Source organism: Pristis pectinata, chromosome 1, assembly GCF_009764475.1.
Source record: "Pristis pectinata isolate sPriPec2 chromosome 1, sPriPec2.1.pri, whole genome shotgun sequence".
NCBI lineage: Eukaryota > Metazoa > Chordata > Chondrichthyes > Rhinopristiformes > Pristidae > Pristis > Pristis pectinata.
This window is the reverse complement of record NC_067405.1, coordinates 124,856,554-124,880,687: the sequence shown is the minus strand read 5'-3', so window position 1 is coordinate 124,880,687 and position 24,134 is coordinate 124,856,554. Positions and strand designations below refer to the sequence as shown.

The window sequence follows — 24,134 nt, the reverse complement described above, 5'->3', positions numbered from 1 at the left end:
AGTATTCATTGATTGATTTTAAAGGGTACAGCTGCAAAAGACTCGGGAAGAGTTTATTTATTTTTGAAAGCAAACCCAAATTGTCTTAATTTTCTTTTGAAATCTCTATTTGCCTTGTTGAATTAGATTATTTTTAATGTGTAAAGGTGCTTTAAGAATTTAAAAAGCAAAAACGTGAATATTTTTCAATGCCTCAGAAACATTCAGATATAAAAAGTTGAGAAGACCTAAAGATGTGAGCCGACTTGCTGAGTACTTTTAGCATTTTCTGTTCTAGTTCCAAATGTTAACAAGGTTTTGACAGTTCTATCCAGGTTTTATGGAGGGGACAGAGTAGGAAGAACAAACCAACAAGCTTTTTTCTTCACTCATTTTGTGGCTAGGGCTAATTCTGGCCATCTCATTACCTCATTATAGCTGTTTTAGACCCACAGTCCTTTGAGATGAGCAAGGTCTCACTGGGAAAATTCTTCCTGTGTTTTCTACCAGAGAGATCATTAAGAGTAGCATTTTTTTCCTCAAAGTCAGCAGCAAGTCCTACCCTGAATTCCAGGACATATTACAGGTTCCACAAATACATACCATTTAAAAAAATGCTACTGTTAAAACATATTTAAAATATGCTTCCCCACCCACCTTTGAACACCATTCTTTAACTGGTCAGGTTATCATGGTCAACTTTTGGTACTTAGATTCTTTTTCAAGCTGGAGGATCAGTAAATAATTTTCACCCTATTTTTGGAACACAATAACTTCTCCATTTCCCATACCAAAGATCAAGTTACAAAAAACAGTACTTCATATTCAGAATATCCCAACAAGTACTCTGTGCTGCAAATGCATTGCTTCATACAAAGCATACAATGATAGTAACAATTCATCTCAGCACCCCATATTTTCAGCCCTAAGTTCAACAGAAAGTTATCCAACAAAATGATATTTAGATATTGCAAGCTGCTTTAACAAACAAAAGTATGACTTACATCACACAAGTTAACATGTTTTGTGAAAATGTATTTCAAACCAAATACCAATTAATTACATTTGTAAATATAGTTTAAGTTTATCCAAATTGAACTTCAGTCTGACAATTTGAGTTAACCGACAAGTTTTACCAAGAAATGAGAGAGTTCTGTATAAACTAAAGGCAAATTCAGCAAAGATCCCATGAACTAGAAGGGATAAGAAATAACAAGATGGCAATTACACAATAGGAAAAGAGCTTCCAAAGGATAAAGGAAACAGTATCATGGAACAATTACTGGAGGACTGGACCAACAATTCAGACTCACGAGGTTACATCCCACTACAGTAACTAGGGAATTTAGAACATAGAACAATTACAGCACAATTCAGGCCCTTCGGCCCACAAAGCTGTGCCAAATGTGTCCTTACCCTAGAAATTACTAGGCTTACCCACAGCCCTCTATTTTACTCAGCTCCATATACCTATCTAACAGTCTCTTGAAAGACCCTATAGTATCAGCCTCCACCACTGTTTCTGGCAGCCCATTCCACGCACTCACCACTCTGAGTAAAAAAAAAACTTACCCCTGACATCTCCTCTATATGTACTCCCCAGCACCTTAAATCTATGTCCTCTTGTGGCCACCAATTCAGCCCTGGGGAAAAGCCTCTGACTATCTACCCTATCAATACCTCTCATCATCTTATACACCTCAATCAGGTCCCCCCTCATCTTCTGTCTCTCCAAGGAGAAAAGGCAGAGTTCCCTCAACCTGCTTTCATAAGGCATGCTCTGCATTCCAGGCAGCATCCTTGTAAATCCCCTCTGCACCCTCTCTATGGCTTCCACATCTTTTCTGTAGTGAGGCAACCAGAACTGAGCACAATACTCCAAGTAGGGTCTGACCAGGGACCTATATAGCTGCAACAATACCTCACGGCTCCTAAATTCAATTCCCTGATTGATGAAGGACAATACACCATATGCCTTCTTAACCACAGAGTCAACCTGCACCGCCACTTTGAGCGTCCTATGGACTCGGACCCCAAGATCCCTCTGATCCTCCACACTGCCAAGAGTCCTACCATAAAGACTATATTCCGCCAACATATTTGACCTACCAAAATGAACCAAAATTAAATTTGGTTAATTAAGTAATCAGAATTTAATTAAAACCAGACTCAGTACTGGAGACTGAGAAACTACTATTATCGTAAAAGCTATCCTATTCACCAATATCCTTCAGGGAAAGAAACCCAATGCCCTTACTAGTCAGGCCAACAAGTGACCAAAACCCACAGCAGTGCTATTACGGCTGACTTAATGTAGCTGAAATGAGCATTCAATTGCATCAAAACCACTGTGTTAAAATCTTAGAATAAAACTGAAAACCAAAGAATACTTGGAGATGCTGGAAATCTAAAATAAAAATAGAAAATGTTGGAAATACTCATGTCAGGACACATCTGTGAAAAGAGAAACAGAATTAGTGCTTCTCTTAAAGTTCCAGAACGAAGACCCTTCATCAGAACTGGGAAGGAGAGAAAAGCTTATTAAGCTGCAGGGTTGGTGGGGGAAGGGGAAAAGGTCTCAGAGGATAAAAACGGGGTAACCATGGAGACCAATGCTGACCAGATAACTTGTTTATAGCATGTCCCCTGGCTCACCTTGGTTTTTATCCTATCAGGAACTTCCCAGCCTCCCCCCACCCCAACACCTCCCCTGCAATTTAACAAGCTTCTTTTCTCCTTCCCAGTTCCAACAAAAGGTCTTCAGACCTGAAACGTTAACTCTGTTCCTCTTCCCAGAGATGTAGTCTGACCTGCTGAGTATTTCCATCATTTTCTTTAAGAATACAAATGGATGGATCACTTGGCTTCAACCTAGATATTGGACATGACAACATTGATCCTAATCTACCTAGCTGTCAGTCCAATGGATTCAAAATCCATTATCAAAAGAACTTAGTCACCCCTTTGCTCACCAAACTGCATCTGCAATAGATGGAAGGAGTGAATCAACACAAAGAATAAACTTACATGACCTTGGCCTTATCAATATACCTGTTGCCCATGTATCTGTCTAAAACAATATTGGAAAAGTGACCATCATGAAGTCCACGTCAAGATAAAAACAGTCATTATACCGAGGACACACTCCATGTTGTTAGGCTGCATTACCCATGTGGCAAGTGGGATAGATTCAAAAGAGTTGTGGCAGTCAAAACTTGTTAAGCACAAGACACTGTGTACCTGCAGCAGAACTGTATTCCATAACAATCAACAATCCCTTGACCATTCACCTCCTTCATTCACAAATATCAGATATGGAGACAAACCTTGGTTCAAACCCTAGGCTCCCGTGACCTGGAACATCTGGCATTGAACGGCCATTCTACCTACCTAGAGAGTTTTCCATCATTATCGTGGCTGCAGTCCACATCTCACCTCAGGCAGACATCAAGCTAGCACTTGAGGAACTAGGTGCCATAATCAACAAGAACAAAGCGGCATACACTGATGCCAGTCACATCATGGCAAGAGACTTTAATCAGGCTAGCTTGAAGAAGCCTCTACTACCTGCGACACTAGGAGGACCCAACACACTCGATCACTGCTATACCACTATCAAGAACGCCTACCACTTCATCCCTCACTTGCACTTTGGCAAATCCAACCACCTGGCTGTGCTTCTTCCTGCGTACAGACAAGAGACTGAAGAGCGTGGCACTGGTGAAGAGAACTATAAAGACCTGGACAGGAGAGGCGGAGGAGTGAATTCAGGATTATCTCGAGTTGGTGGACTGGACCATGCTCAACGAGTTGTCGGACTGGACCATGCTCAACGAGTTGTCAGTGGACCTAAATAAATATGCTATAGTCATCTCCTACTTCATAAGGACATGCATGGACAAGTGTGACCCATAAAAACATTCCAAGTCTCCCCCAACCAAAAGCCCTGAATGAACCAGGAGATTCATAACCTGAGGGCCAGATCTGTGGTGTTTGTGGCTGGTGACCCAGAGTCATACAAGAAGTCCAGGTGTGACCTCCAGAAGGCCACTGTGAGCACAAAAAGGCAATTTTGGACTAAACTGGAATCAAAGATGGAAGCTAGATAATATTATTTCCTACAAGGACAGATCAGGTAGCACAATTTGCGAGGACCCATCACTCCTGGATAAGCTCAATGTCTTTTATGCAAGCATTGATAGGGAGAACTATGACACACCTACATGAGCCCCCACATCTCTGGATGACCCTATAATCGGAGTCTCTAAGGCTGACATCTGAGCATCCTTCAAGAGCGTTAACCCATAAAAGGAGTCTGGTCTAAGTACTGTGACAACCAACTGGCGGGAGTATTTACAGACACATTCAACCTCTTACTTCTGCAGTCTTAGGTTCCCACCTGCTTCAAAAAGGCATCTATTGTACCAGTGCCCAAGAAGAGCATGGTGACCTGCCTTAATGACTACCATACGATAGCACTTGCATCAACAATAAAATGCTTTGAGAGGTTGGTTTTGGCATGAACCAACGGGTGCCTCAAATACGACCTGGATCCGCTGCAATTTGCCTAATACCACAACAGGTCAAAATTAGATGCAATTTCTCTGGTTCTTCACACTGCTCCGGACTATTTGGACAACAGGAACACAATCAGGCTGCTGTTCATTAACTACAGCTCTGTCTTCAACATAATCATCCCATCCAAACTTATCAAGTTTCAAGACCTGGACCTCTATACCTCCCTCTGCAACTGGATCCTTAGCTTCCTCATTGGTAGATCTCAGAAAGGATTGGTAACAACATCTCCTCGCTGACCACTAACACAGGTCCGCCTCAAGGCTGCGTGCTTAGCCCCCTGCTCTACTCCCTATACACGACTGTGTGGCTAAGCACACCTCCAATGCAATATACAAATTCGCCGACGACACCACTGTTGGACGAATCACAGGTGGTGATGAGTCAGCATACAGGAGTGAGACAGACACCTGGTTAAGTGGTGCGGCAACTCAACGTCAGTAAAATTAAAGAAATGATTGTTGACTTCAGGAAGGGGGAGGGGGGCAAACATGCACAGTCTACGTTGGTGAATCAGCAGTGGAGAGATTCAACCGCATTAAATTCCTGGGCATTAAAACATCAGATGACCTGTCCTGGGCCCAGCACATAGATGCAATAACAAGGAAGGCACACCAACATCTATTTTCTTAGAAGGTTAAAGATGTTTGGCATGTCACGGAACACTTCTACAGATGTACTGTTTAAAGTATACTGACTGGTTGCATCATGGTCTGGTACAGCAATTCCGATGTGCAGGAACTCAAGCTGCAGAGAGTAGTGGACTCAGCCGAATACATCACTGGCACATCCCTCCCACCATCAGTAGTGTCCACATGAGGCACTGCCTCAAGAAAGCAACATCTATCACCGAAAGATCCCCACCATCTGGGCCATGCCATCTTCTCACAGCTACCATTGGCAAAAGGTACAGAAGCCTGAAGTCCCATGCCACCAGGTTCAAGAACAGCTACTTCCCTTCAACCATTCAGTTCTTGAATCAACCTGCACAATCCTAATCACTACCTCAGTACAGTAACAGAATGACCACTTTGCACTACAATGGATTTATTTGTGTTCTAATTGTGTTCCTTCTTGTATAAATTGTGTTTTTCTTGTGAATTTTTGTACTTCTTGTGAATGATGCTGTTGTAAGTTTTTCATTGCACCTGTGCATACAGGTACTTGTGCATGTGACAATAAACTCAACTTTGACTTTGAGGAGCATCGATGGGCATATCAGGCATATTTAAAAGTGAATTATCAATCTGGTGAAGCTACTTCATTGGACCACGTGTGCGCTGCACCAAATGCCTACGTACAACAGAGTGAATTAAGTGATCCCACAACCAGATCAAAGCTCTGCAGTCTTAATGCATCCAGTCATGAATGATAGAAGGCAACCGAACATCTAAAAGGAGCAAGAAGCTTCAAGAATATTCTGTGTTCCAGTTACAGTAATGCCCAACCTGCAAATACCAAAGAATAAGCATTTTTCAAACATCTTCAGCTAAAGGTGTCAAGTCAATTGAACTCTGTTTCCTCCAACAGTCCCCACCACAGAAGCCAAGCTTCAGCTGATTGCATTCAACATGATATCAAAAAGTGGCTTAAAGTACTGGATCCCATAAAAGGCTGTGGGCCCAGATAATATCCCAGCTGTAGTGATTAAGACACAAACTCCAGAACCAGCCATGATTCTAGGCAACCTGTTCCAAAACAGTCACAAAAACTAGCATCTATCCAACAATGTAGAAAATTGTCCTGATACGTTCAGTCCACATAAAGCACAACAAATACAAGCTAGCTAATCATCACCCCATTGATCTACCGTCATCACTAACTCACTGATGGAACATGCCCACGAGAGCACAATCAAGCAGCATTTTCTCATCAATTAACTGCTTACCAATGCTCAGTTTAGATACTGTCAGCATCACTTGGCTCCAAAATCATTATAGTGCTGGTCAAAACATGAACAAAGCCAAATTCCAGGAGCAAGACAGAAGTGACCACCTGATCATCAAGCTCCAAAGACACTGAGCGCAACACCATCCAGGACAAAAGATAGCCTGTTTAATCTGTACCCAATCCTTACCACCAGCACACCATGCCCAGTGTGTCATCAAAATAAAATGTATGTAGTTATTTGCAAAGACTGATAACACCACCACAAACCCATGACCCTTTGACTAAAAAGGATAAGGGCAGCAGGAACATGGAAACACCACCACCTGTAGTTTTTCCTGCAATTAGAAAACATCTTCAATTGGAAATATTTTGCCATTTGTTCATCGCCAATTGATCCAAATAATGGAACTCACCACCCAACAGCACCATAGGAATACCTTCACCAGAACAAATACAGCAGTTCAAGAAATTCAGAAAATAAATGTTAACCTTAAGAGTTTCTAAATTCCTGTAAATAACTAATAGGAAAAACCCAAGGATTTAAATGAATATATTAAGAGCAAATGGGAGTCTAAGAGCCCTTAATGAGAGGTGCAACTGATATTCGAACTTTTAAATCTTTTGAAGATTTCTAGTATCAATCTAACAAAGCTACTTCATTGGACTATGTGTGCTAATAGCAAATACTACAAACAACAGAGCGAACCAAATGATCCCACAACCAGATCAAAGTTCTTCAGTCTTAATGACAAATCTTCAAGACCCCAAGAAACTATTACTGGCTTAGCCAGGATCTGACAGAACTCCCATGGTTGAGAAATTACCCCTTGGATCAGAATACAGCCATTGACCATCTATTATCAACTCAATTGAGAAATTGTAGGCCTAATGGACCAACAATTTATTTTAAGACAAAGTAACTAAGCATTTGGATGACCATGAACTCAAAGAAATCCAGCACGTATTATAATGGGCAAATCACTCCCAACAAACTTAGTCAAATTTGAGTAAGGAGCTAACAGTAGAAAATGGGAATGTCCGCAGATGTTATTTTTATGGATTTCTAAAAGGCATATAGGATTTCATACACCCTGTGAAAAAAAGAACATGTGGAACTGGACAACTTATTGACTTGAATAAGGAATTGGTTAGGAGGTAGGAAACTCAGTAGTGATAATGGGTACACACAAATTGCCGTAATGTGAATAGTGATATCCCCCAAGGATTTGTAGTGGACTTATTGATTTAGACTATGTTTATGAATGATCTGAGAGAATAGTGAGCTACAGATCACCATGTCAGCCTGTTAACAACACTAAGATGTAACTTATATGTTGTATTAATGTAATTCTACTTGACATCTCCCTCTTGTTTCTGCATCAATTCTGTATGAAGATTCCCTAAAAATCTGTAAAATTAACCTGTAATATTTGTGTTCCTACTAAATGTAATCCTGGTACCTGATTCCTAATACACTTTAATTCACAGACCCATTCATCATCTCCCCCTGCCCAGAGTGTCGTCCATAGCATCAATCTGAGGAGAATTAGTCAGCTTTCAGGAATTTACACCTTCACTGTGAAGCTGCGAGAACAAAACCAAGAAAGTTATTGTTGGAATTTCCTCAGTCATGATTGCCTTTTGAAGAATTTATGAGCAGAGACTCAACTCAGAAAAGATTAAGAATGTTAAAGTAAACACTTCATTCCTAAAATAACTGCATAAAAAAATCCAAGTTATTTTTTTCATATGTTCATGTATTATACAATGCAATAATCAAGATTGAATATTGCCCACCTAGTGGCAGTCAGCGGCCATTATTAGTTTACCAAAAAGGTAAAAGAATTACTGAGCTAAATGAAAATACTGCACCGATTATTCATGGACAAAAAACAAGGCACCTTACCTCCCTTAGCTCTAATCTCTGTGCAACAGCTTCCAAGCATTCTTGACCTGTACTTTCAACAGAAAGGGTAAATTCCAAAAATCCATTATCCAGCAGTTGGATCCGTACAACCAAACAACTCTTACTGGAGACAGTATATCGCCGTGTTCTTTTTAATTTTATCCCAAAAGGTAATGGCATGGCAAAGTAGTGTTACTTTAAACTTCTTGTACTTTTTCCTCTCACTGTGCTTTTAAGTTTATTTCTACTTCATGGAGAAGTCATCCAGCAGCAATTAGCGAAAGATTTATCCACTTGCCTCTGGGAAGCATTGCTCTGCAAAAAAAAGTAAAGGATGAATAAATACAAGTGCAATCTCCCTCAGTCATTCAAGGAAATGCTAAATCAAACAAAATATCAAACCTCTAATTTCACGGGAAAAAAGTTAACCACGAGAATTTTCATACCTGGTGATAATAAATAAAACAGGAAAATCACCATGGGACAAGGTTCCACATTTTGCTTTCTTTTAGATAATTGTCTCTGTGGCATCACAGCAAAGCTGTAAGCTTTGTATTTTTGTTATATCCTTGGTTTACCACTATTTCTGCAAGGTACATACATAGGATTTGTTCAACGCCAAAGCCATTTCCATACTCCCCAAAATAATTTCTTTTGCCACTGCATCCTAGTGGCCGACATTTAGTTCTGCTGCTCTCTTCCTCTTTACATAGTTGCAGAAGTTCATACACTTATGTTTTTCATTAAAAACTTATCATTAATGTAGAGACCTGATTTGTACATTAATTTTTGGTGATCCCTGGATGGTTCTTAGAAATCTCTCATTTTGCAGGCCTCTTCTTCTTGGTAAGACAAGTCTCTTCATTCTTATCCTTTTCACTGAGTCACATACAGACCACTTTTTTCAATTTTTAAAAGTTTCAGTGGAATGTACTGTGTATTTGATATTCTTAAATCAAATCTCAAAGTTTGTCATTACCTACTGGCAAACCGATGGATTCAGATACAGGGATGGGTGGTGCAATGTTAAAATAGCAGACTAGCTTTCTGTAAGTCTGGAGTAAATCTACAGATAAGATCAAATAAAATTTAAGAGGAAGTTCATATTCTATAGTAAAGCTTTCTAACTATTCCAAAATCCTGGTTTGGTATCTGGCTCACCAGGTAAAGCCTGTCACACTCTTTCAAATCAAAGAAACCCTGGTTTCCACGCTCCCTTTAAACTCACAGGGTTCACTGGGAAGTTTATTGGAATACTGCTTAACATCTAAAGAGTAAATTACACAATGTGTTGAGGCATTTAAAGGAATATTGTCATTACAGTTTGGAAAATTCAGCAACAAAATCCCAAACATCCTGGAGTGTTACTGTAATAATTAAATTTAAACAAGAGTTTTGTGTTATCACTGAATTGTAACCAGAAACAATTTGGTTTATTCGTGCCCTTTTATGTAGGAAATCTACCATCATTACCTAGTCTGACCTATACGGATACCAGATGCACAACAGTATGGTTGACTTTCAACTATTCTACGAAATGACCAGCAGGCCATTCGGTTATATAACAACCAGAAGCTTAGTGCAGCTGCGTCAAGGCTTGATGGGGGAAAGGCTACAGCACAGGCCATCCTGCCACCATAGAGGTTGGGTGGAATATGTAGGGGGGAGGAGAAATACAGAATACATGTAGAGGAAAAAATTGTCATGTCAATACAAAATTAAACTTCTAAATGTGATAGCATGCCCAGTATGACATTTAATTTTCTGTGTACTGTATTATACACATTTTATGTCTAAGTTAACACTTAAAACATTCCCATTGGTCCCATTCCCCAACTTATTTTCCTGCGATCAATTCTCTCTCACATGCTCATCAACACCACTCTCTGATTCTCCTGCTCATCTACACTCAGGACAATTTAAAGTAGGCAATTAACCTACCAACGAGCACATCTTTGGGATGTGGGAGGAAATTGGAGCACCCAAGGAAAATGCTTGCAGTGACAGGGAGAATGTTCTCATTTCACACAATGGCACCCAAGATCAAGATTGAACCCAGATTGTTGGGAGTTGCGCAGCAGCAGCTGTTCCACTGGTTGGCTCCTTAATGTACTGCACCAGAACACACTGTATTAACTATTACACCCAACTACTTTTGCCAATTTAGTTTGTCCGGGCTATAAAGGTGATTCAAGTCCCTTACATTAATTGCACTATCATTGCTACAATCTTTTATTTTTTTTTAATTATCCTCTCCAACAATGTTGCTGACGATAGGGTGCCTATTAACCATACCTACCAGTAGTTTTTGCCTTCAGCTTTCTCAGATCTCCATTACACTGATTCTACCTTGTTTTTCTTAACTAATATTACATCTTGTTGATGCCCTTATGCATCATTCATTGTTAGGGATACACACACATTAATTTAATTGTAAAATACCCTGAAATAATTAAATTTGAACCTTGGTTGTCAAGCAACCAAATCCTTGTAATAGCTATTAGATCAAACCCACTTGTCTCTGCATTAGTTCATCGGTCTTATTTCAAAGCTTTATGCCTTCAGGTTCAGTGCTTTTTATTTCAACATTTTTCCTTAAAATTTATATTCATTCCCTTCATACTCCCTCCAACCAGACAAAGATCAGAGTACTTCAGCACCAGGTGAGCCGAGGCAGATGTGGAGTCAGAGTATATTACTGAGATAGAAATTGGCAGCCTTGTGATGGCACATGTGATTTGAACCTTATCCTAGGATCAAATTACATCATGGTTGCAAAGAATCTGGTTCAGTTTCAGACATCTGCCTGGAAACAGGATGAAGTCAATGGCTGAGCATGCCCACAGAAAGAAGCCAAAGGCAGCGATTCTCTAGATAGTTCTGTTAGTTCAGTACCATAGCAAGAACGGAAGTTTGATTAGAGGGCTTCGAACAAGCAATTCAGGAAAGACATACATGAACTTAGGAGACAGGAACAGGTCAAGGACTTGAGATGAAAGGGAGGTTGGATATGGGATAGCAGGAGGCAGCAAAGGAGTTTTACTTGAAGATAGTGATGGCAGAAGATCTCAGGGGTAAAGAAGGGAGTGTTGCAGCTTAGCAGAAAGAATCGCTATCAGCCAGAAAGGGAAGCTGGGTTGTCAGTGGTTTAGTTGCATAATCTCACAGGACCGGGAGAAAGGTCTCATGGTTAAGATGAGGCTGGAGAAACATGAAGGGAGGTGGGAGAGAAACTAGAAAATGTTGGACTAACCTTGAGATTTCTTTGGATTAACTGAAGTACAATATAATCATAGTAAAACACATCAGGCGTCACCTTTTGTGTTAAAAGGTACATTACAAATGCAAGTCATTTCTATTCTGGTTTCACAGAAAGTCCCACCACCTCAAAAACATTCTATTCAGAAAGTGCCGAGATAATACAATGGCCATAAATGCAATTCAAATATTTAACTAAAAGTTACAGTATGAAAGCAGCAATACACTGTTTATCGCACATGCTAAATTTATAAATCCAGTAGCTTTTCACTGTTGTCTGTACCCCAAAAAACACTAACACAATCTATACCCCCAATAATTCAAATAAAACTTCAATTCCTCAATCAGTTCCTGGTGTCCTAGTACTGAGGGCCTTAGAACTCCAAAAGATAATTTTTTTTCTGCCTCAAACTCTAACATTCAAGATTACTAATTCTCTGATGACATTCATCAAGGTGTCTGGCATGGAAAATATAATGCTACATAGAAGAAAACAGAGGCTCTTTACAGCTCCAAGAATATACAAAGGGTTTTATGCTACTGGAAAGTACAAAAATCACCATGCATGTGGTCCCTCACCTTATCTGCATTGTTGACCAACTTTTGTTTTTAAAACCATACACAGAAAGTCAGAAAATCACTGTAACCTCCTTCTTTGAAGTACTTTTAAATCAGGTGGTATTTGATAGCTCACATGGAAAGCTAGCTTTGAACAACAGTTATCCTCTTCTCTGGTAAGTCTCTATAAAAGGTTTGGAAAATGTTGGAAGTGGAGCTCCTTAAGACAGAAACTATACTCCATATTGCTGTGTGTTCAATGAGACATTAAAACTTGAAACACAAGAAACAATGTTATGCAGATCTCACACATTGGCTGCATGTAAAAAAAAACATTCTCGTCAATGTGACATTTGCCATTGAGCTTCTGAAAATGAACATAACAAGTGAGAGCTGCAGCACTTAATAAGCATATCTAATCAGATTTAGAAACACGCAATTGAACCTATATTTATGGAATGGAGCTGTGCAATCTGGATCAGCCCAGTGCCACGTATCAGTAACAAGAAGAATGCAATTAAACAAATCAGAGCCAAATTCAATTAGACCAATAAAGGAATCAGAAAATATAACCAAAATGTTATAACAGCTTTTATTAGCAGTAATCAATCTGAATGAGAAATAATGGAGCAAGATATCCAAGTAATAATCAAAAATTGCCTTTGCAGGATCACTTTCTTTAGCAAAGACTGCTTATCTTTTTTCCAGCAACGTGGAATGCAAAAAGACAGAAAATATAGTCACATTTAGGAATTGTCATGAAACTATCACCAACTATGAAGGTTATTCGATGCGATATGACAAGAAGGCAAAGAGTCCAGATTAGATCAACCACACAAAACAGCATCTGTGCACACAGGAGGGATCATCATCATCAGGGATCATCAGTACATGTGTTTGGAAATGAAGTGTCTAAAGAAAATAAATTCTGGTCCTAAAAGCATGCTGATGTTAGTGAAATAAAAATAGAAAATCTTAGCAGGTGTTGCCTGACCAGCTGAGCATTCACAGCACTTTGTTTTATTTCACATTTCCAGTAACTATAGCATTTTGATTTCAAATAACATATGGCTTTCTATTACCCCCTGCTCCTGTTATGTACCCTATTACTTGAAGTCTGCACTTCTACTATTACTCCATCACTTTAGATTTCAGTCACTCAAAACTCTCACCTTATGTTGTCATGCACCCTTAACCCTCTAAATCCTTCCATCTTCCAAGAGAGCATGGCAAAAGGCAAAAAAAATCCCTCATTGATAAAAGAATGGTTGGAGTTTGCCAAAGAAATTGATTGTATTCAAGATTACAACTGTAAAAATAAACAATGAATGAAAAAATTGCCTACCTACCTTCTGTTTTTGCTGATTTTTACTCTGTATCCTTTCAGAGGTTAGTGATGAGAACCTTCTGATGTAAACACGTAGCCTTACCTGTCAAAACACAGCTGAGATTCAGAAATCAAACAAATATTTTTCAAAAGAAACATTCTATCCATGCATGCTTTTGATAATTAGAATTGAATCGCTGCATTAACAAAACATTGATGAGGTAACTTATTTTACTAAAATATCTAACAAGAGTTTTTCTGAAAACTAAACATTAATATGAATGTTACTCCTTGGACCTTAAAGTTTATATAGTTTCTAAAGTTTAGAGAACAGCATCAGCAAAACATAACAAGGACATTGTTCAGACATAAAGAGCTAATCCACAAAAATATCAACTTTCATATCAAAGCACGAATTTGTCCTTATTCAGAATTACAAGGAAAACTTACTTTGCATAGTGCTAGAAACATCTTAGGAAATTAGATTCAACACATTTTCAGAAATCATAAATCAACTTAGTCATAGCTCTAGTCCAGAAAGTGAAAACTGGAATTTGGGATTTGCAAAGAGCTTGGGTCTTCAATTATAAACAGTGGAATCAGGATACTACAGGACAAGGCGAAGTAGCAGCTATGCATGCAAAGCATGACAAATAACATTAAATTCATACAAGTATAAAGCACTGCTCAATTAGACATACTGTTGAAAACTTTGAAGCCAAACGTCTCAAGAGACACAGTATGAAACATTTCCAGCCAATGCAAGGCAATCAAAGACAAAAGGTTAATATTTTATTAAAATAGTGCATCACAAGTCAGAAGAAATTCCTTCTGTACTGAAGGATTCTATGATTCTATTTGCTAACTATCACAGGAGGCCATTCAGCCCATCCTGACAACTCAAAAGAGCCATATAATTGAGTCATCTTTTACCTCCCCAACTCTGAAAAGTAGTCTTCAAATACATGTTCCGTTATCATTCATTCTAATTTCACTAGCTTGTCAGGAAATGCTTTCCAAAGTTAAAACCCCAAATACTATTTCACACTTGAGCTCTCTCTCCCTCCCCCAGCCCCCCCAACCAACCTCATTCTTTCACCAAGTATTTTAAGTCAACCCAATTACCAGAGGGAACAAAATTTCCATATTTGTTCTAGCAAAACACCATTTAATGTCGAATACCGAATTAGGTCAGATTAACTTTCTCTGCTCAAATGAGAACAATCCCAGCTTCACAAATTTCTGTTCATATCTGAATTCTTTCATAATTGGCTTCATATCAGTAAATCTCAATACACACTCCAGGATATGTCATTCTTCCAAAAGTAAAATTCCAGATTTACCTTAAACATTCACATTAAGTTTCAAGTTAGTGAAAGATGAATGGAGGTCTTAAAGTTATTTTTTGTACACAAAATTTGATTGCAGTATGGAAGAGATGTTCCCAAAAAAATAATGGGGGCAAAAAACCTAGGATCTATAAGAAACAAATGGATGCTGGAATATTTAGCTTTAGGATTTTTCAGGATGAATTAACCTAGATGGACCAAGTATTCTTTTTCTCAACCTCATTTGTTATAATCTTGTTTAAAAGAAAAACAAATAAGTTTTGTGTTTTAAAGTCTTTCATAAAATTGTAATAAACCTGAATCAAACTAATTACAGCACATTATGATTTTGCTGTAAGGTTTTGTGCTGGAAATTCTGAAATGTTCAGAGTCAACATAATTCCAGTAAAACTTTTCAAGCTATCAAAAGTAATCTCAACAACTGAAACTCAAGACACCTTAAATCAAAGAAAACTTGCATCACAACATCTGTTTGCACTGTGGAACTACAGCATTTGTGCCAAATCAGCAATGTCTTGTTTTTTGACAGAACATTTAGAAAATAAATTTTCATTTAAAAAAATGCTTAAGATTTCCAGTGAAAATGGCATTATGCTAGGTATATATAATATTGGATCATTGTTAAAGCACAACCATCTGTGATTTTATATAAACTATTCCCGTGCATACAAACAGGACAACTAATAATTTCATGTAATTTTCCCTCAACTTAAAAAACAAACCCAAGGAATTTCAGATGGTGGCAAAAGAATAAAAGGAATACCAGTCCACCCCATCCTGGCTCAGAATACTAAACGGAAAATTTTGAACAACGCAGCAGTAATCAGTGCTGATTCTAACAAACAAAACAATGAGACGAACTATTGAGTTCGTTAAAAACACGGTTTAAACGAAAGCAGAATAGAATTGATTCTGCTCAGAGAAGCGGCAGTATGATCCAAAATTATTTCCATGAATCTTGGAATGGGGGGAGGGGTTTAAATTCGGGCGAGGGGAACGAAGTAACAGGTGCGACCTTTAAAGAGTGTTTACTAAGAGTGCACAAGTAACACCGCCAAAGCACGCAAACAATGTGATGGCTAAACAAGAGGACTCTAAGTGCCGTTCAGGAAGCGTTGTGGACAGTATCAGGCAACTCCGTCCAAATGTCACCTCGAGTACAAACGCCCCGCTCTCCACAATTAAAGTAATTAAGGCAACTGCTCGAACACAACGAAGCTGCGTGCCCTCGGCCTGGGGTCGCCCAGTCCCACCTACGGTAAAAGGCCACAGTAGCGGGGAGTGCGCGGGCGGAGACGGCAGTCAACATAACCGCAGGGTGAAGGGAAGAGCAATGTGGATCTTGGCGGCCCGTTTACCTTCTTCGCGTGTTGCAGAAGAACTCCTGCGGCGGCGGCGGTTGCTGGGCTGGGCCCGGCCCGGCCGCGACCTCCTCGCCCCTCCCCCTTCTCCCTTTCACCAGGCAACCGGGCTCCTCGCCGCCCCCGGGGTATTGTCCCTCCGCACCGACTGCACCGGCACAACGCGCGCCCTTCCGCTTCCCGCGATCCTTCCGCCGCACTACTTTCAGTCCCCACGTTATTGGCTGCTAACTCTTGTCACCCAGAGGGATTGAGGAAAAGAACCAGTTTCCCTGTCCTTGCTCTGCAACATGTATTACTTTCTTTTAAAATTACAAACCATCCACCTCTCTTACCTTTTTTCCCCAGCTACTGGTGTTAATCCCAGCCTTCTTACGTGTGAAGTGATACTGAGGTGCCTGTGGTGTGAAAGGTCCATTACATCAGGCACCTGGAATGTTATGTACAGGGAGAATGCATGGCATGGGACAGCTGGCCGCAGCGCTGCGGTTGAAATTGAGCTGCTGTCGCAAACATATTTAGCTTGTTTTATTTTATTCATGTTCTGGTCGTTCCGCCTACTTCTTCGTTGCCGGCGCATATCTGTCTAACTTTAGATTGGAAGCTGTAAACGGTCCATTGTCCCAAGGGATTCTTCGGTACGGATTACTTCGGAATCCACTCTTCAACTCTTTCGTATTTTATAACTCCAGCGTATGTGGTGGCAAAGCGATTCAAACCGCGCAAGTTGTAACCTGGGATGCACGAAATAAAAGAAAGTTAGAATTGTATTCCAAGGTTGTAATAAAATGTCAAATTGACATATTGCAGGGAAGGAATTCAATAACATAATTAATGCACTGGATGGATCTGGTTCAATGGGAGGATTAATGGCGTGGTGGGAGGAGGTTCCAATATGCCAATTAGAGAGTTGTATCAAAATCCAAGTATTTCTCTTTGAAAACCCTACATGTGTTCCTGCCCAATCTTACAATGTTTATCTTAAAATTTACTGTTACTATGCTGAATCAGTTTTGTAGCAATAATAATATAAGTACATTCCTGAAATCAAATATCTCTAAGTAGGCAAACATGAGAAAGAAAATACAGGGATAATACAGTTATTATGGGAGACTAACCTACATATAGACTGGACAAACCAAATTGGCTGCATTAAGTCAGAAGGTGAATTCATGGATGTATTTGAGACATTTTTCCAGATCAACATGTTGAGGAACCAACTAGGAGAAAGCACGTTTTGGATCTACAATGAGATGGGGTAGATCAATAATCTTGTTGGGAGAGAGTTTTAAATCAGATCTGAAAGATGTAATGCAAAGCAAAACTAGAGTCTTAAATCTAGATGAGATAAGATCTTTATTAGTCACATGTACATCGAAACACAGTGAAATGCATCTTTGCGTAGAATGTTCTGGGGGCAGCTTGCAAGTGTTGCCACACTTCTGGCGCCAACATAGCATGCCCACAACTTCCTAACCTGTACATCTTTGGAATGTGGGAGGAAACCGGAGCACCCAGAGGAAACCCATGCAGTCACAGGGAGAACGTACAAACTCCTTACAGGCAGCGGCGGGAATTGAATCCGGGTCACTGGCGCTGTAATAGCATTATGCTAACAGCTACACCACCGTGCCTGCCCTAAACAAAGGAAACTGTGAAAGTATGAGAGGTGATTTGGCATGCAACTCCTCAGATAAGTTCACATTTCTTTTTGCAGCACGACCTGGTCAACACTCAAACAGGGTTTTTTTTAGCAACAACCACTTTCAACAAAAGATAGTACAACCTTGATATTCAATAGCATTACTGTCACAGACTCTCACCTCACCCCCAAATTCCATGACATCCCGAAGACCCCTCAATGAACAAAAGCTGAAATTGGACCAACCATGTGAATACTCTGACTGCAGTAGCAGATCGGAGGCTGGGTATTCAGTGGTAAATATCTTACCTCTTGGCACTCCAAATTCTTTCCACCATCTACAAGGTACATAAGGAATGTTATGTATTACTCTCAATTTGCCAGTATGAGTGCAGCTCATTACACTCAAGGCTTGACACCATCAAGGACAATGCAACCTGCTTGACTGGGACACCATTCACTACCATGAAATTCACATCTTTTGACACTGATGCACAATGGCTACAAGGTATGTACTATCTACAAGGTACACTGCAACATTTACCAAGACTTTTTCAACAGTGCCTCTCAAAAGTACCTCTGCTAATAGAAGGACAATGGGTGCAGATACATAGAAATTCCTCCACCATAAAACTCTTCCCCATTCAGACCTGGAAATACATTTTCTGTACTTCCTCACTGATCAGAAACATGCCTAAGAGCACAATGGAAATACTTTTACCATATCAGTTCAAGAAGATGGCTGAGCACCTCCTTCTCAAGGCCAATAAGGCAAGGGTATTAAATGCTGTTGTTGTCAGTGTTACGAACCAGCAACAAAAGAAACACACTGAGTCATGTATCGGTGTTAAAAACTACTTTATTAATAACTACTTATGATAAGAAAAATAAAAGTAAAAATATTAGAATGTTAGAAGTAAAAATGTTAAATCTTAAACATTAACCCCAAAAACTAAACTCGAAGTTTGTGTGTGGCAAATTCCCAAACTCCAAGTCCAGGAATAATTCTCAAAGTTCAATTCAGCAAGCCGTAAGGTGAAACGTGATCAAAGGCTTCTTCAACAACCACCGTTGAATGAAGACAAAACGTAGATGTAGAGAGAAAATAGAGAGTAATTATGAAATCCGGATGTTCTACTTTGGAACTCATACGACACCTCAGTGTTTACTCAGCAGTGACTACTCCACTACATCTTCCTCACCCCGAAAGGCACTCGAATCGTGGCCATCCACACAAATACCTGTTTCCTTCTACAGGTCAACAACAAAGTGAACTCCACTGCTTTGTTCCCAAGTATCTGCCACCCCGAAAAGCATCCGAGATGTGGCCGTCCACACAAATACCTGTTTCCCTCTACAGGTTAACGACAAAGTGGACTCCACCGGATTACTCCAAAAATCCATATGTGGATTGTAGTGACAGGCACAGTTATTGTTTCTCATCCATCGATAGAGAAACTAGCAGGCTGGTGTCTCTCTCTCTCTCTCTCTCTCTCTGTCTCTCCTCTGACTGATTCCGACTGACTGCTTCAAAAACGTCATTACGTCCTTTATCTTCTGTTGTCGTAACCACGCCAACACACACACACACACACACGCGCGCACACACACACACACACACACACACACACACACACACACACACACACACACACACACACACACACACACACACAATGCTCTATCTTAAAGTGATATTTACCAATAGTAACCTAGTTCGTAACATCAGTGGCACCCAGACCCTAAAAGAAAATTTTAAAACATTCTCAGGTAACTAGCTGGGCATAAAATGGCTGTCCAAATTCATTATTCCTCTTCATTTTTCTCCTATTCCTCAGTTACTCATCATATTGCTGATATCAAGGGCTGTTCCCTGATTATGGCAAGATTATGCAGCATGGAGCAGACCATAACTAATTTTAGCAACCACTCTGCTGAGTATTGGAGGGTTTCTCTAGGGCATGGAAGTGTTATTTCAGCATACCAATGTTCTCTCTATTTCAGTGGACAGCATGGTTTTCAGCATTTGCATCCTGTGTACATTAGGTGGGGAATCTGCTGGAGTAATCAATCATGTTATCAGTGGATAGCACTTACACCCCCTCCCATCGCCATCCTTCAGTTTTGGTAAGGCAGCCAACTAATTAACCCACATGATTTGCTGCCCATGGTTGCAGACCCTTAGGATTCGAGAAAGTAGAGTCCCCCTTGCCTGATCTATGACAACATTGGCATGCAGTAGCTGTAAAAACGCATGAAAACATTTGCATCCTGCCTTGGGGAAAGCTGCATTTCCAACAAGATTGCATACTCCCCCTGCTGGGTAGCCCTGGGAAGAGAGAATGAAGTATAATTATCTCTTTTTAGATGCAGAACTTCAATGACTTCCCTTAAACAAAGTTATGCAGCAAGTCGAGAGATGTTGCAACAATCTCTCACTCTCTTCTCATAGATGGTCATTGCCAAGACCTCTCTATTGACCAACTGTCACAAGGTGTATGGCCTATTCACAGATTGCAGTAGTGGCTGCAGGAGGTGGCATATTTCAGTGACAACATCATGGGGAAGCGCAGATTCCTTGATAATTTTAGGTAGAAGAACTGCTGCCTAAGCACCTTGGGCAGGTAGATACTCTTGCTGAGTGCCCTCCTCTACTTCCAGCAGCCTGGCCTGCTCTGTGAATCCTCTGTTCATTCTCCTAGGCATGCTGAAGTCCAGGAGGAAAGCCTACCAATGTACCTGTGTCTGGGAGCAGCTGATTTGTTTAGAAGTCCTAATTCAGAAAGATATATTTCTTTGCCTGGCATGTCTTGAAAAATTTGCCAGTTTGAACCAGTTCTAGGAAGCACCAGAAACTTATCATTGCAACAACTGGAAGAAATTAACCAACAAGTAGCCTATGGGTAATTGATGACCCCTTTAACAGCGTTGTTGGAAAATTCTTCCCCCTGCTGAATGCATTTTCAGCATTGAGGTTAGAAGAGGGTGTTAGTTGTAGAGCTGAACTTCAAAGTGCTAATGTTGGCCTTGTAGGCTAATTGTTGGCATGATCTGCCTATTCTGCAAATTTCTGTTGCCCTTTCACTGCTTAAATGCAAACCCCTCACCAAGATGAGATCTGGTGTGATTTGTGTCCATAGATCACTAACACCATTCTGGTGTATTATATTCAGAATCCTCAGAAACGGCAGCTTCTGGCCCAAATTTTGTGCTAGAAATGTTTGTAGCTATTCAACCTATTTCCTTGAAAATTGGAAAAAAAGCTACAGATGCTGGAAACACATCTGTGGAAAGAAAAACAGTATATCTTTTAGGACTAAGGGTCTTCATCCTGAAGTGTTAACTTTGTTGGTCTTTCCACAAATGCTGCCTAACAATTTGAGTGTTTCTAACATTTTCTGTTTTTATTTTAATATTTCCCTTCAATTCCACAAACTTTCAGATTAATCTACTATGAGGGACTTTATCTAATGCCTTCTGGAAGTATTAATGAGTAATATATAGTCATTTCCCACTTGAGTCATCACTTTTTTATCTATTCATTTTTGGGATCTGAGCATTGCTGGCAAGGCCAGTATTTATTGCCCTTTCTGGAGAAGGTGGTGATGATTCACCTTGAACACCAACTGTTCTTGTGAAGGTATTCCTATACCACAATTGTGGAGGGAATTCTAGGATATAGATCTAGCAACAATGGTGATAGATTTCCAAAATAGGATAGCATCAGACCTGGAAGCAAAATGCAGATATGCACATTCCAGCCACTGTGCACAAGTACTGAGAGAATGCATGTTTAGGATGGTGGATGGATTACTAAAGGAATTTAGTTTGTCCTGGATGGTCCTGAGTTTCCAGAGCATTGTTGGAGTTGCACAACAGGGAAATGGAGAGGAAATAGGTGAAAGGCTTTGTGATTTTAGGAGATGAGTCATTCCCACAGGATGCTCAGTCTCTGACCTGCTCTTGTAGCCACAGTATTTATGTGGCTGATCCAGTTGAGTTTCTTGTCAATGGTGACCCGCAGGATGTTGATGGTGTGGGATTCAGTGATGGTAATGCCATTGACTGCCAAGGGTAAATAGTTAGATTCTCTCTTGTCGGAAATTGGCATTGCTTGGCACTTTTGTGGAGGGGATGCTACCTATCACCTATCAGTTTATCGCTGAGTGCTTAGTCTTGCTGCTAGCAGGCATAAACTGCTTCACTTGGGAGAAATTGTAAAGGAATTGACAATGTGCTATCAACAGCAAACATCCTCACTTCTGACCAAATGATGGGAAGATATTTATGAAGCAGTTGAAGACACAGGCCTTACATACTCCTGCAGTGAAGTCCTGGAGCTAGGAATATGGACCTCCAAAAACCACAACCATTTTACTTTGTGCAAGGTAGGATTCCAGCCATTGGAGTGTTTTCTCCTTGATGCCATTGATGTCAGTTATACCAGGGCTCCTTCATGCCACAATTGGTCAAATGCTGCCTTGATCTTAAGATCATTTGGCTCACCTCTGTAATTCAGCTCTTTGGTCCAAGGCTGTTATGAGGTCAGGAGTGGAATGGTGATCGTGAAACCTAAATTGGGCATTGATGAGCAGGTTATTGGTATGCGATATTTGATGCCATTTTTCATGATACCTTCCATCACTTTGCTGATGTTTGACTGACTGGGTGGTAATTAGCCAGAATGGATTTGTCCTGCATTTTAGTAAGCATGACATACCTGGGCAAATTTCCATTTGTTTAGGTAGATGTCAGTTTGTAACTGTAATAGAACAGTTTGGCTAGAGATACAGCTAGGTCTGGAGAGCAGACCTTCAGTACTACAGCCAGGATGTTATCTGCCCCATTGCCCTTGTATCAATGCACTCAACGGTTTCTTGATGTCATGTGCAGTGAATGGAATTGGTTGGAGACTGGCTTTTATGATGGTGGAGATCTCAGAAGTAAGCCAAGATGGATCATCTATTTGGCACTTCTGGCAGAACACAGTTTACATGTGCTTCAGTCTTATCTCCAGCTTTCACTGCTGGATCTACCATCATTGAAAATTCTTGGAACCCCTTCCTCCTCTGTGATAGATGTGGTAGGACAACAGAGATTTGATCTCATCTATTGGTTGTGAGATTACTTAACTCTATTGCAATGCTGCTTTTGCTATTTAGCACACATCCTGTATTCCAGATTCACTAGGCTGGCACCTTATCATTTTTTGCTATGCCTAATACTGTTCTGATATGTCCTTCTGCAGTCCCCGTGAACCAGGATTGATCCCATGGTTTGATGGTAATGTCAGAGTCAGGAATACACAGTGCGGTTGTGTCCATTTCTGCTGTTGCTGATGGTCCACAGCACCTCATGGATGTCCAATTTTAAGGTGGCAGAGCAGTTCTGAGCCTATCCTATTTAGGACAACTGTAGTGCCACACAACACAATGAAAGTTGTTCTAGGTGTGAAGAGAGGACTTTGTCTTCACATGCAATATGGACAAATGCATCTGTCACAGGTAGATTTGTGAGGACAAGATTATTGGTTGACCTCTTGTGTTGGTTCACTCACAATCTGCCACAGACCAAGTCTGGCAGCTACTTCCTTAGAATTCAGCCATTTTGGTCATTCATGGTGCTGTCAAGCCACTCTTGGTGATGGACACTGAAATCCCCCATCCTGAGTACATTTGTGCTCTTGATACATTCAAGCCTTCCTTCAAATGTTTTTTTTCAACATGGAGGAGCACTGATTCATCAGCTTCAAGTCAGATTAATATTATTCAGGATATGTTCCAGCTACAAGAATGTGAATGGAATCGGGGCTTAGAAGGGTCATTATAGCATTGTACACATTGGTGACAGTACTGCTTTGCTGGGGGGACAGTGGGACTAATCAGGAGGAAGTTTCAAGGCCCATGTATGCTCTGATGCCATGAAACTTCATGTCACCTAGAATGAATCTTGAGGGCTCTAAAGACTACTCCCTTCTGCCTGTACACCACTGTACTGCCACCTGTGGTGGATCTGTTCTGCTGGTACGATAGTGATAGAAGGGTTTGGCATATTGTCTTTAAAGTATGATTATGTGAATATGCCTGTGATAGGATGTTGATTGACTAGTCTGTGAGACAGCTGTCCCAATTTAGGCACTGCTCCCAGATGAATTTTTAGAACTTTGCAAGAATCACTTGTATGGTTGAACTTGGTGCCTTGGCTAATGCCAGGCATGGGACCACCTGGTCTGTCAAGCCACACACCATTTCAAGGCCCAACAACTTGATGCTGATGGGAAAGAAGGGGA

The 24,134-nt window shown here is 40.4% G+C and overlaps 1 protein-coding gene across 1 annotated transcript in view; it reads right to left on the bottom strand.

Moving 5' to 3' along the window:
* Positions 1-16,361, bottom strand: part of ptpn21 (protein tyrosine phosphatase non-receptor type 21) — a 56,728-nt gene extending 40,367 nt beyond the window's left edge. The window contains exons 1-3 of the mRNA XM_052013617.1: positions 16,201-16,361; positions 13,516-13,596; positions 8,351-8,665 (exon numbers count right to left, since the gene is read on the bottom strand). Coding sequence (XP_051869577.1) covers positions 8,351-8,530 — 180 coding nt within the window. The 5' untranslated portion in view covers positions 8,531-8,665; positions 13,516-13,596; positions 16,201-16,361. The remainder of the gene's footprint in view (positions 1-8,350; positions 8,666-13,515; positions 13,597-16,200) is intronic.
* Between the last annotated feature and the right edge of the window lie 7,773 nt (positions 16,362-24,134).